Genomic DNA, 15,052 nt, shown 5'->3' with positions numbered 1-15,052 from the left:
CGCTCTACCTGTGCCCCCAGTGGTGTTCATATGCCACAGTTCATTACTGCAGGCATGACTGTGCCTCAGAGCCAAAAGGGCACAGCATGGAGGCGTCATTGTGTTCTGTGTCGCATGAAATGCACCACTTGTTCAGTTTACCTCTGCTTTACATCAGAAAGAGACTGCTATGGGACATGGCACAGGCAGCAAAATATTATGACGAGGACTTCCAAGGGGTGTGTACAGTTTTTTTTTTTTTTTGTGTGTGTGTGTGTGAGAATTGCTTTTGATATGTTGTATGTAGTTATTTGCACTGCTGTATATAGTTATAGGTCATTTCACCAATTCGGCCACTTGGGTACATTTGGGCAACTTGTGTGGGACACCTGGGTGACTTCATGCTAAATGTCATGTAGTTTACTGTCACGCCTTGGTCTTAGTATTTTGTGTTTTCTTTAATTATTTGTTCAGGCCAGGGTGTGGCATGGGTTATTGTGTTGTCGTATTGTTTTTTTTTTGGTAGGCATTGGGATTGTGGTTGATTAGGGGTGTGTCGAGTGTAGGCTTGGCTGCCTGAGGCGGTTCTCGATCAGAGTCAGGTGATTCTTGTTGTCTCTGATGGGGAACCGTATTTAGGTAGCCTGAGTTTCACTTTGTATTTCGTGGGTGATTGTTCCTGTCTCTGTGTAGTTTCACCAGATAGGCTGTAATTAAGTTTCACGTTCCGTTTGTTGTTTTGTATTTATCAGTTATTTCATGTATCGTTGTTTTCTTCATTAAAATCATGAGTAACCACTACGCTGCATTTCGGTCCGACTCTTTCAACAAACGAAGAACGCCGTTACACTTACCCATTCCTGAAGTTATCAGTCTCAAACTTTGCACACCTACAGTTGCCCTCTTGTGTCATCCATCAAAATGATCTCCAGCATCCTATTCTAGTACATGTGAAAGATGATACTACAACAATAAAAAACAGAAAACATATGCTCTCTTTCTCTTTTCTTCCACCAGATCTGTGTTATATTCTCCTACATTCAATTAACATTTCCACAAACTTCAGAATGTTTCCATTCAAATGATACAAAGAATATGCATATCCTTGCCTCTGGGACTGAGCTACAGTCAGTTAGATTTGGGTATGTCTTCAGGAGGAAATTGAGAACAAAGGGTTGCAGCCATAACAGGTTAAACCAGTTACTCCAAACCTGTTGACAGGAATAAATACTCAGACACTTCTACCTGAAGCAAGTAATGAAGTCTCTGTAAATGTAGCCTATTGGGCAGGCTGTGCTGCAGCTGGTGCATGTTGGGATATGTCCTTACCACTCCAGCATAACTGTAACGCATTTGCACTTCAAAAAGACTCATTCAAACTTGCTTTCTAGTCGGCAACGACCATGTCATAATGAAAGATGATGTTCAAGCACTTTATGCTGGGTTTGTTTGAATACATGACGCTTTGACATGTGTTACAGCCAAAGCTTCCTACTTCTGACAGTCAAACGCTGTCGTTAAATCAAACTAGAGCATCATAAATAGTCAGCAAATAATCAAAAGGTGTTAATAAGCCATCTGCGAGTTTGTTCTTATTTAAAGGATTTTTCAATCCAAGAGTGATATTTTGCCTTATTGATCACCAAAATACAAAATGTACGAAATAGCTTCAAAATTGTCATTATAGGCTCTTATGCTCTTTTGTATATGGGCTGAACAACCATGATTGACAATCCATATAGGCCTACTGAAGTAAATAATAATAACAAATTAATGAAAACAATGATGCATTACATACATTAACCTAATATTCATATAGGTCTGATAATGGCACTGCTTTAGCGAAGACTAAGCCACCATAATAGTTATTTTGCAATTATGTAATAAATTACTTAACACATGATATTTCCTGTATGGGGAAACAAGATGAGGGGAACACATCTCGACAATCTGGTAAAAAAAATAAAGTAAAGGACTGAGTAGTCTATACTCGGAAAAGGAAAGTCGTTTGCTAAGTTTCAATGAACTTGTCCAGTGATTTTGTTTTGACGACATTTAGAAAAGTCGCATATAGAAAAATATTCGACAATTGCCAGCCAGCTACGGTGCATTTCCATTTAAACATCTTGTGTCGCAGTAGCTGTCTTTTATCGGTGCAATAAAAAGACAGACAATTCATTCATCAATTAAATTGCAGGTGAACATACAGGCCTATTTAGGACGAAAGTGACAAATATGGTGATTGAAAATAATTGAAATGTTAGCTAGGCGGCTATTTCAGTGGCTGATTGACTGATGTGCTATATACAGCTCTGATATCATTACAGATGAGACATTAAGGTATGATTTCAACGCTCTTGATTGATTACAATTGTAACACTTCCAGAGCCCTTATATTTGCAAAAAAATAGTGTAATGTTTTAATAATAATGAGGCAATTGAAGTGTTTCCATTACCCATTTAGGCCAATTGCGCAGTTTCATGTCTACGGTAGCCCGTAAAAGCCCGAACAGATATAATGCAAGATTTCAGTAATGTTTGCAATATTCTCATAATTATAATGTGCCAACGTATCGCCACGGTCTGTGCCATGGTGAAACGTGCACTCCTGTAGATCGGAAACAATTGGATGGTTAAACTTGCCAGACAACCACAAAAGTAAGGCGAAGCAATTCAGGCATTCTTGACAGTCTGAACAATCCTTGTCCTGCAAATACACATTATTTGTATAGTTGAATGTTTATTTTGCAAGCAGTAGGCATTTAAAAATAAATGTGAAGTGAAACGTTAATTACACCGTGGCATAAAGTGCCCAACGTAGCTACCTTCAAAATGATTCGGCAATGACCATTCTTTTCGAAAGTCTCATTTATTCACCAGGTATTATTTTGAAAATATAGTGTACTTACAAGCGCTACTCCACAAAAAGACCCTCTTGACGCACTCGTAGACGGTGCTGAATGGTCAGTCATTTATGATTATCTCCTATAATAGCTTTCGACCATCTCTCCCCACCCAAAAGAGTGTACCAACCTACAGCTATCCACCCTATGACTGTAGCTGAATTTTAAAAAAAAAGGTCCAATGAGCTGTTTTAATCTCATGATCTAATAATTTCTTGGAAAAATGTAATTGTTAAGTACCTTACTGTGATTCTTTTCAATTAAAATCGTCGATTAAAAAATATAAAATAGCTTCTTAGCAAAGAGCAATTTCTCAAGATAAAAGTTTGCTAGGACTGTCTGGGAGTGGTCTGAGTGGGGAAAACTAGCTGTTATTGGCAGAGAGGTTTGGAGCTCTCTTTCTAATTGCCTGGTGATGTCACCAGGCAGGCCAACACTCCATTCCACAACAACAGGCTGACATTGCAGGTGGTCCTTTCAAACAGCTCTTACACCAAATGGGTATCATCATCATTTTCACAATTTCACAGTATTATTCCAACCTCATAGTGTGGAAATAAATATAGCACACATGAAATCAAGTTTGACTGCACTGGGCCTTTAAAATAATCCAAAAAGTAATCTATTTTTCTAAAGTATCAGTCACCTGATTACAATATTTGTGCAGGTATAGTAAGTGATTACAGTTTCAGGTTGTTTGCAATCGTGTAATCAGTTACTCACCAACACTGTTGACAGGAATAAATACTCAGATACTTCTACCTGAAGCAAGAAATTAGGTCTCTGTAAATGTAGCCTATTGGGCAGGCTGTGCTGCAGCTGGTGCATGTTGGGATATGTCCTTGCCACTCCAGCATAGCTGAAATGCATTTGCACTTCAAAAAGGCTCGTTCAAACTTGCATTCTAGTAGGCAACGACCATGTCATAATGACAGATGTTAAAACACTTTATGCTGAGTTTGTTTGAATACAGGCTATATGGATCATATCTAAACATAATTACATTTCCCTGTAAAATAGCGTAAACAGAGTAGGTCCCTCTGAAGATTGCAATCTTGCACCAACTATGGGGCTTTCACAACTGCATAAATAGCACATGACTCTTTGCTATTTGTTACAGCCAAAGCTTCCTACTTCTGACAGTCAAAAGCTGTAGTTAAATCAAACTAGAGCATCATAAATAGTCAGCAAATAATCCAAAGGTGTTTACAGTCTATCCGAGAGTTTGTTCTTATTAAAATTCGTTTTCAATCCAAGAGTGGTGTTTTTCCTTATTGAGCACCAAAATACAAAGTGTACGAAATACCATCAAAACGGTCACTGTTGGCTCTTATGCTCTTTTGTATATGGGCTGAACAACCATGATTGACAATTCATATAGACCTACTGAAGTAAATAATTATAATAATGAAAACAATGATGCATTAGATATATTAACCTAATATTCATATAGGTCTGATAATGACACTGCTTTAGTGAAGACTAAGCCACCATAATTGTTATTTTGCAATAATATTAAATTACTCGAAAATAACTTGACCATTGATTTGTTTTGACGACATTTAGAAAAGTCGCACGTAGAAAATGTTATTCGACAATTGCCAGTCATCTACGGTGCATTTCCATTTAGCCATCTTAGGCCTAAATTATGTTAATAATGAGTATGATTTGATCTTTGATTATGAATTTGATTGGATACATGTTATTTGTTTCCTTTGTGATGCAGCACAGACTACTCAGTAAATATACCACTTTATGGTTGAAGGAATTCCTGCCTCAGTCTCTTCCATTCACGTGACCACCTGTTCACCTTCACTGTCAGTCATCCTACCTGTCCAGCTACCCACACAGATTCTACTAATCTTTCAAGGCATAATAATACCTGGTGAATAAATGAGACTTTGGAGAGTGGAACCAGACTTAATGAAAAATGGTAACATTTAACGTATGATCTGGAGCGTTTTTCTAAGATTAGTTTGATTATTTACACTCTGCTTATCCATTGAAGAAGGTATTGTAACTGTTTCGGGCTTTTATTAACCACCCAGATGAATCAATTATCAAAGTACGCCATAGCCTAATTTTACATGGAATTATAGAAATCAGTAGGCCTACCTCGTTTATATTTTTGATACCTACAATTTTCATTATTTGTTGGTCTTGTTAACCTAAAAAGTGAATGTAGCCTACATTAGACATGTTTCCATTGACACGGGTTTATTCGACAAAAGCAATGTCGCAAAAAAAAACATTACGTCTTATAGAAGCGGCAGATACAGGAGAAACCTTCTAAAGATCGGAAACATTTTTATTCGTTCCACAGGGGTGATAAATGTTGATGGAAATTGTGTTTTTCGAAAAAAGGGTAATTGCCGAATCATTTGAATGTAGCTACGTTGGGCACGTTATGTCACGGTGTAACTGTAACGTTCCACTTCACATTTAATCTTAAATGCCTACTGCTTGCAAAATAAACATTCAACTATACAAATGATGTTTATTTGCAGGACACAAATGCCTGAATTGCTTCGCCTTACTTTTGTGGTTGTCTGGCAAGTTTAACCATCCAATTGTTTCCGATCTACAGGAGTGCACGTTTCACCATGGCACGGACCATGGCGATACGTTGGCACATAAGTATGAGAATATTGCAAACATTACTGAATTCTTGCATTATATCTGTTCGGGCTTTTACGGGCTACCGTAGACATCTTTTATTGCACCGACAAAAAACAGCTATTGCGACACAAAGATGGCTAAATGGAAATGCACCGTAGATGACTGGCAATTGGAACTCTCCAAGGTGGCATAGCAGTTCAGACGTCTTTTGTCCTCGTCTTGTCGTGTCCTGTATATATATATATTTACAACTTTTTCACATACATTTTATTTTTATTTTCCATCAACTCATCTTCAAAACACTCTCCTGCAACCCGCCTCACCAATGTATATTTATAAAAAAGTATTATTTACCTCAGATCTGTAATCCTCCAAGAAGCTAGCCAGAAACTCCAAGAAGCTAGCCTGAAACTAGCCAGAAGCTAATCCAGAAGCTAGTTCAGAAGCTAGTTAGCTCCTTTACTGGCAAATCGTTAGTATCCAGCTAACCACGGTTTGTGGTCATCAGCTATCCTTTAGCTCGAAAATCTATCGCCAGTTCTGTACGGCGCAGCGCGGCTCGGAACGGAACATACCGGACCAATTTTTCTCTCCATGTCCCTGGATTTCGACTGCTCTCTGGACATTCATACCCGGATCTCACAGCTAGCTAGCTGCTATCCGTGTGACTATCGGCCTTCGTCGATTCCGGAGCAAACATCAATTATTCCGGAGCTAGCAAGCTCCGTCAATCACTCCTGAGTTCCATCAATCACACCTGGGCTGCAGTCACCTATCCGGACCCGTTTTACTGCTTTCGCGGAGCCCCACCGGGCCTTCACAACTGGACTGCCGACGTTATCTACCCGAAGGAGTTATTCGGCTGGCTCCTCCGTCGCGACGTTACCTGAACGCCCATCTGCGGCCTGCTAACCGTTAGCTGTCTTACCGGCTGCTATCTGAATAGACAATCGGACATTTTTTTTTTTTAAATATATTTATATTTATTTTTTTATTTTTTTATTATTATTATTATTATGTTTTCTTCTTGGGCCTCTATAACTATATCTATTGTTTTTATTTTTGTTGTTGTTGTGTGATTTGGATTAATCCCCTCTACCACACGGAACCCCACTAATCTACTGACGCAAGAGGTAGCTAACAACAGACCTCCATCCTATGCTAGCCTGCTACCGATGCCCTGGCTAGCTGTCTAAATCACCAACCAACATCTCCACTCACCGGACCCTTTTGATCACTCGACTAAGCATGCCTCTCCTCAATGTCAATATGTCTTGTCCATTTCTGTTCTGGTTAGTGTTTATTGGCTTATTTCACTGTAGAGCCTCTAGTCCTGCTCACTATACCTTATCCAACCTATTAGTTCCACCACCCACACATGCAATGACATCTCCTGGTTTCAACGATGTTTCTAGAGACAATATCTCTCTCTTCATCACTCAATACCTAGGTTTACCTCCACTGTATTCACATCCTACCATACATTTGTCTGTACATTATACCTTGATGCTATTTTATCGCCCCCAGAAACCTCCTTTTACTCTATGTTCCAGACGTTCTAGACGACCAATTCTCATAGCTTTTAGCCGTACCCTTATTCTACTCCTCCTATGTTCCTCTGGCGATGTAGAGGTGAATCCAGGCCCTGCAGTGCCTAGCTCCACTCCTATTCCCCAGGCGCTCTCTTTTGACGACTTCTGTAACCGTAATAGCCTTGGTTTCATGCATGTTAACATTAGAAGCCTCCTCCCTAAGTTTGTTCTATTCACTGCTTTAGCACACTCTGCCAACCCGGATGTTCTAGCTGTGTCTGAATCCTGGCTTAGGAAGACCACCAAAAACTCAGACATTTTAATTCCAAACTACAACATTTTCAGACAAGATAGAACTGCCAAAGGGGGCGGTGTTGCAATCTACTGCAAAGATAGCCTGCAGAGTTCTGTCCTACTATCCAGGTCTGTACCCAAACAATTTGAACTTCTACTTTTAAAAATCCACCTCTCTAAAAACAAGTCTCTCACTGTTGCCGCCTGCTATAGACCACCCTCTGCCCCCAGCTGTGCTCTGGACACCATATGTGAACTGATTGCCCCCCATCTATCTTCAGAGTTCGTGCTGCTAGGCGACCTAAACTGGAACATGCTTAACACCCCAGCCATCCTACAATCTAAACTTGATGCCCTCAATCTCACACAAATTATCAATGAACCTACCAGGTACCTCCCCAAAACCTTAAACACGGGCACCCTCATAGATATCATCCTAACCAACTTCCCCTCTAAATACACCTCTGCTGTCTTCAACCAAGATCTCAGCGATCACTGCCTCATTGCCTGCATCCGTAATGGGTCAGCGGTCAAACGACCGCCACTCATCACTGTAAAACGCTCCCTGAAACACTTCTGCGAGCAGGCCTTTCTAATCGACCTGGCCGGGGTATCCTGGAAGGATATTGATCTCATCCCGTCAGTAGAGGATGCCTGGATATTTTTTAAAAATGCCTTCCAAACCATCCTAAATAAACATGCCCCATTCAAGAAATTTAGAACCAGGAACAGATATAGCCCTTGGTTCTCCCCAGACCTGACTGCCCTTAACCAACACAAAAACATCCTATGGCGTTCTGCATTAGCATCGAACAGCCCCCGTGATATGCAGCTGTTCAGGGAAGCTAGAAATCATTATACACAGGCAGTTAGAAAAGCCAAGGCTAGCTTTTTCAAGCAGAAATTTGCTTCCTGCAACACTAACTCAAAAAAGTTCTGGGACACTGTAAAGTCCATGGAGAATAAGAACACCTCCTCCCAGCTGCCCACTGCACTGAAGATAGGAAACACTGTCACCACTGATAAATCCACCATAATTGAGAATTTCAATAAGCATTTTTCTACGGCTGGCCATGCTTTCCACCTGGCTACTCCTACCCCGGACAACAGCACTGCACCCCCAACAGCAACTCGCCCAAGCCTTCCCCATTTCTCCTTCTCCCAAATCCATTCAGCTGATGTTCTGAAAGAGCTGCAAAATCTGGACCCCTACAAATCAGCCGGGCTAGACAATCTGGACCCTTTCTTTCTAAAATTATCTGCTGAAATTGTTGCCACCCCTATTACTAGCCTGTTCAACCTCTCTTTCGTGTCGTCTGAGATTCCCAAAGATTGGAAAGCAGCTGCGGTCATCCCCCTCTTCAAAGGGGGGGACACTCTTGACCCAAACTGCTACAGACCTATATCTATCCTACCGTGCCTTTCTAAGGTCTTCGAAAGCCAAGTCAACAAACAGATTACCGACCATTTCGAATCTCACCATACCTTCTCTGCTATGCAATCTGGTTTCAGAGCTGGTCATGGGTGCACCTCAGCCACGCTCAAGGTCCTAAACGATATCTTAACCGCCATCGATAAGAAACATTACTGTGCAGCCGTATTCATTGATCTGGCCAAGGCTTTCGACTCTGTCAATCACCATATCCTCATCGGCAGACTCGACAGCCTTGGTTTCTCAAATGATTGCCTCGCCTGGTTCACCAACTACTTCTCTGATAGAGTTCAGTGTGTCAAATCGGAGGGTCTGCTGTCCGGACCTCTGGCAGTCTCTATGGGGGTGCCACAGGGTTCAATTCTTGGACCGACTCTCTTCTCTGTATACATCAATGAGGTCGCTCTTGCTGCTGGTGAGTCCCTGATCCACCTCTACGCAGACGACACCATTCTGTATACTTCCGGCCCTTCTCTGGACACTGTGTTAACAACCCTCCAGGCAAGCTTCAATGCCATACAACTCTCCTTCCGTGGCCTCCAATTGCTCTTGAATGCAAGTAAAACTAAATGCATGCTCTTCAACCGATCGCTGCCTGCACCTACCCGCCTGTCCAACATCACTACTCTGGACGGCTCTGACTTAGAATACGTGGACAACTACAAATACTTAGGTGTCTGGTTAGATTGTAAACTCTCCTTCCAGACCCATATCAAACATCTCCAATCCAAAGTTAAATCTAGAATTGGCTTCCTATTTCGCAACAAAGCATCCTTCACTCATGCTGCCAAACATACCCTTGTAAAACTGACCATCCTACCAATCCTCGACTTTGGCGATGTCATTTACAAAATAGCCTCCAATACCCTACTCAACAAATTGGATGCAGTCTATCACAGTGCAATCCGTTTTATCACCAAAGCCCCATATACTACCCACCATTGCGACCTGTACGCTCTCGTTGGCTGGCCCTCGCTTCATACTCGTCGCCAAACCCACTGGCTCCATGTCATCTACAAGACACTGCTAGGTAAAGTCCCCCCTTATCTCAGCTCGCTGGTCACCATAGCATCTCCCACCTGTAGCACACGCTCCAGCAGGTATATCTCTCTAGTCACCCCCAAAACCAATTCTTTCTTTGGCCGCCTCTCCTTCCAGTTCTCTGCTGCCAATGACTGGAACGAACTACAAAAATCTCTGAAACTGGAAACACTTATCTCCCTCACTAGCTTTAAGCACCAACTGTCAGAGCAGCTCACAGATTACTGCACCTGTACATAGCCCACCTATAATTTAGCCCAAACAACTACCTCTTTCCCAACTGTATTTAATTTTAATTTATTTATTTATTTTGCTCCTTTGCACCCCATTATTTTTTTATTTCTACTTTGCACATTCTTCCATTGCAAAACTACCATTCCAGTATTTTACTTGCTATATTGTATTTACTTTGCCATCTTGGCCTTTTTTGCCTTTACCTCCCTTCTCACCTCATTTGCTCACATTGTATATAGACTTGTTTATACTGCATTATTGACTGTATGTTTGTTTTTACTCCATGTGTAACTCTGTGTCGTTTTATCTGTCGAACTGCTTTGCTTTATCTTGGCCAGGTCGCAATTGTAAATGAGAACTTGTTCTCAACTTGCCTACCTGGTTAAATAAAGGTAAAATAAAATAAATAAATAAATAAAATTGTCGAATAAAATTTTCTACGTGCGACTTTTCTAAATGTCGTCAAAACAAATCAATGGTCAAGTTCATGGAATCTTATATTTTCGAGTAATTTAATATTATTGCAAAATAACAATTATGGTGGCTTAGTCTTCACTAAAGCAGTGTCATTATCAGACCTATATGAATATTAGGTTAATATATCTAATGCATCATTGTTTTCATTATTATAATTATTTACTTCAGTAGGTCTATATGAATTGTCAATCATGGTTGTTCAGCCCATATACAAAAGAGCATAAGAGCCAACAGTGACCGTTTTGATGGTATTTCGTACACTTTGTATTTTGGTGCTCAATAAGGAAAAACACCACTCTTGGATTGAAAACGAATTTTAATAAGAACAAACTCTCGGATAGACTGTAAACACCTTTGGATTATTTGCTGACTATTTATGATGCTCTAGTTTGATTTAACTACAGCTTTTGACTGTCAGAAGTAGGAAGCTTTGGCTGTAACAAATAGCAAAGAGTCATGTGCTATTTATGCAGTTGTGAAAGCCCCATAGTTGGTGCAAGATTGCAATCTTCAGAGGGACCTACTCTGTTTACGCTATTTTACAGGGAAATGTAATTATGTTTAGATATGATCCATATAGCCTGTATTCAAACAAACTCAGCATAAAGTGTTTTAACATCTGTCATTATGACATGGTCGTTGCCTACTAGAATGCAAGTTTGAACGAGCCTTTTTGAAGTGCAAATGCATTTCAGCTATGCTGGAGTGGCAAGGACATATCCCAACATGCACCAGCTGCAGCACAGCCTGCCCAATAGGCTACATTTACAGAGACCTAATTTCTTGCTTCAGGTAGAAGTATCTGAGTATTTATTCCTGTCAACAGTGTTGGTGAGTAACTGATTACACGATTGCAAACAACCTGAAACTGTAATCACTTACTATACCTGCACAAATATTGTAATCAGGTGACTGATACTTTAGAAAAATAGATTACTTTTTGGATTATTTTAAAGGCCCAGTGCAGTCAAACTTGATTTCATGTGTGCTATATTTATTTCCACACTATGAGGTTGGAATAATACTGTGAAATTGTGAAAATGATGATGATACCCATTTGGTGTAAGAGCTGTTTGAAAGGACCACCTGCAATGTCAGCCTGTTGTTGTGGAATGGAGTGTTGGCCTGCCTGGTGACATCACCAGGCAATTAGAAAGAGAGCTCCAAACCTCTCTGCCAATAACAGCTAGTTTTCCCCACTCAGACCACTCCCAGACAGTCCTAGCAAACTTTTATCTTGAGAAATTGCTCTTTGCTAAGAAGCTATTTTATATTTTTTAATCGACGATTTTAATTGAAAAGAATCACAGTAAGGTACTTAACAATTACATTTTTCCAAGAAATTATTAGATCATGAGATTAAAACAGCTCATTGGACCTTTTTTTTAAAATTCAGCTACAGTCATAGGGTGGATAGCTGTAGGTTGGTACACTCTTTTGGGTGGGGAGAGATGGTCGAAAGCTATTATAGGAGATAATCATAAATGACTGACCATTCAGCACCGTCTACGAGTGCGTCAAGAGGGTCTTTTTGTGGAGTAGCGCTTGTAAGTACACTATATTTTCAAAATAATACCTGGTGAATAAATGAGACTTTAGAGAGTGGAGAATATTATTTCATATCCGTTTTGTAGGTTAGGCTACGAGACTTCATGAAAAATGGTAACATTTAACGTATGATCTGGAGCGTTTCCTAAGATTAGTTTGATTATTTACACTCTGCTTATCCATTGAAGAAGGTATTGTAACGGTTTCGGCTTATTAATCAAGTATCAAAATAAGCATTAGCCTAATTTTACATGGTATAATAGAAATCTGTTTATATTTTTGATACCTACAATTTTCATTATTTGTTGGTCTTGTTAACCTAAAGTGAATGTAGCCTACATTAGACATATTTCCATTGACACGAGTTTATTCGACAAAAGCAATGTCACAAAAAAATCATTACAAGGTCTAATAGAAGCGGCAGATACAGGAGAAACCTAAAGATCGGAAAGATTTTTATTCGTTCCACAGGGTGACTTTCTGTTTTGTAGAACTTTCTTTATTGCGACAAATGAAAACGGAAACGGTGTTTTTCGAAAAGAATGGTCATTGCCGAATCATTTTGAAGGTAGCTACGTTGGGCACTTTATGCCACGGTGTAACTAACGTTTCACTTCACATTTATTTTTAAATGCCTACTGTTTGCAAAATAAACATTCAACTATACAAATAATGTGTATTTGCAGGACAAGGATTGTTCAGACTGTCAAGAATGCCTGAATTGCTTCGCCTTACTTTTGTGGTTGTCTGGCAAGTTTAACCATCCAATTGTTTCCGATCTACAGGAGTGCACGTTTCACCATGGCACGGACCGTGGCGATACGTTGGCACATTATAATTATGAGAATATTGCAAACATTACTGAAATCTTGCATTATATCTGTTCGGGCTTTTACGGGCTACCGTAGACATGAAACTGCGCAATTGGCCTAAATGGGTAATGGAAACACTTCAATTGCCTCATTATTATTAAAATATTACACTATTTTTTTGCAAATATAAGGGCTCTGAAAGTGTTACAAATGTAATCAATCAAGAGCGTTGAAATCATACCTTAATGTCTCATCTGTAATGATATCAGAGCTGTATATAGCACATCAGTCAATCAGCCACTGAAATAGCCGCCTAGCTAACATTTCAATTATTTTCAATCACCATATTTGTCACTTTCGTCCTAAATAGGCCTGTATGTTCACCTGCAATTTAATTGATGAATGAATTGTCTGTCTTTTTATTGCACCGATAAAAGACAGCTACTGCGACACAAGATGTTTAAATGGAAATGCACCGTAGCTGGCTGGCAATTGTCGAATATTTTTCTATATGCGACTTTTCTAAATGTCGTCAAAACAAAATCACTGGACAAGTTCATTGAAACTTAGCAAACGACTTTCCTTTTCCGAGTATAGACTACTCAGTCCTTTACTTTATTTTTTTTACCAGATTGTCGAGATGTGTTCCCCTCATCTTGTTTCCCCATACAGGAAATATCATGTGTTAAGTAATTTATTACATAATTGCAAAATAACAATTATGGTGGCTTAGTCTTCGCTAAAGCAGTGCCATTATCAGACCTATATGAATATTAGGTTAATGTATGTAATGCATCATTGTTTTCATGGCACAAGAACTTTAACCATTCGCGTTTCAATGTGGAGAAGGCTGATGCTGATGGGATGTATCGACTTGCTATTACAAACACGGACCCAACAGATGAAGCCGTTTACTATTGTGCAGTGAGAACAGCCTATGAAGTCAACTTTATCAATGGGACTTTTTTACTATTAAAAGGTAATCATAGTGCCTAAATACTATTAACATTAGTACATTTACATGTTATTCACACAGCTCGCATTGTACCCACTGTGTTGTGTGAATTGTTTGAATGCCAGTAGTAGCATACACATATGTGTTATTACAAAATAAAAACCCTCATTAATGTATACAATTAGCTGACAAAACTGAACTCTTAGAATCTTTGTGAAGCATGTGATGTATTAGAGAATCGAAACATCTATCCCATTTAGGTAAGAATCACCAGAGGTCACACTACCATACCGTGGTGCAGAGGCCAGTGTCTGACCCAGTCCATCCAGGACACTCTGTGACTCTGCAGTGTACAGTACTCTCTGAGACCTGTACAGGAGAACACAGTGTGTGCTGGTTCAGAGCCGGATCAGGAGAATCCCATCCAGGAGTCATTTACACCTCTGGGAACAAGAGTGGTGAGTGTAAGAAGAGCCCTGAAACTCCCTCTCCTACACATAGCTGTGTCTTCAGCCTCTCCAAGAACAACCTCAGCCCCTCTGATGCTGTGACTTACTACTGCGCTGTGGCCACATGTGGTGAGATCCTGGTCGGCAACGGAACAAAACTGGATGCCAAATGTACTTTTATGACCACTATTAATGTAAAGGATCAGATGGGAAGAAGCCTCGTAACCTTAGAACTGATTAACATTGCACCATAATAACAAACTGAGGTCAACAATCAATTAAAATGCCTACTAAGATATATGGAACTTACAATGCAGCCTTTAAAAAGATTGGACTGTCACGCCCTGACCATAGAGAGCCTTTTTATTCCCTATTTTGGTTAGGTCAGGGTGTGACTAGGGTGAGTAATCAAGGTTGTTTTATTTCTATGTTGGCCTGGTATGGTTTCAAATCAAATCAAATTGTATTTGTCACATACACATGGTTAGCAGATGTTAATGCGAGTGTAGCGAAATGCTTGTGCTTCTAGTTCCGACAATGCAGTTATAACCAACAAGTAATCTAACTAACAATTCCAAAACTACTGTCTTATACACAGTGTAAGGGGATAAAGAATATGTACATAAGGATATATGAATGAGTGATGGTACAGAGCAGCATAGGCAAGATACAGTAGATGGTATCGAGTACAGTATATACATATGAGATGAGTATGTAAACAAAGTGGCATAGTTAAAGTGGCTAGTGATACATGTATTACATAAGGATGCAGTCGAT

The 15,052-nt window shown here is 39.8% G+C and overlaps 1 gene segment (V, D, J or C); it reads left to right on the top strand.

Annotated features, from left to right (window-relative positions):
* Positions 1-10,908: 10,908 nt before the first annotated feature.
* Positions 10,909-14,704, top strand: LOC116366459 (Ig kappa chain V-III region CBPC 101-like). The segment is given in 3 exon segments: positions 10,909-12,058; positions 13,718-13,850; positions 14,087-14,704. Coding segments are annotated over 3 exon segments (639 nt in total).
* The last annotated feature ends 348 nt before the right edge of the window (positions 14,705-15,052 follow it).

Source organism: Oncorhynchus kisutch, unplaced genomic scaffold (assembly GCF_002021735.2).
Source record: "Oncorhynchus kisutch isolate 150728-3 unplaced genomic scaffold, Okis_V2 scaffold1485, whole genome shotgun sequence".
In the NCBI taxonomy this organism is placed as follows: domain Eukaryota; kingdom Metazoa; phylum Chordata; class Actinopteri; order Salmoniformes; family Salmonidae; genus Oncorhynchus; species Oncorhynchus kisutch.
The sequence above is the reverse complement of the archived record's forward strand: the minus strand, read 5'-3'. Positions and strand labels throughout refer to the sequence as shown.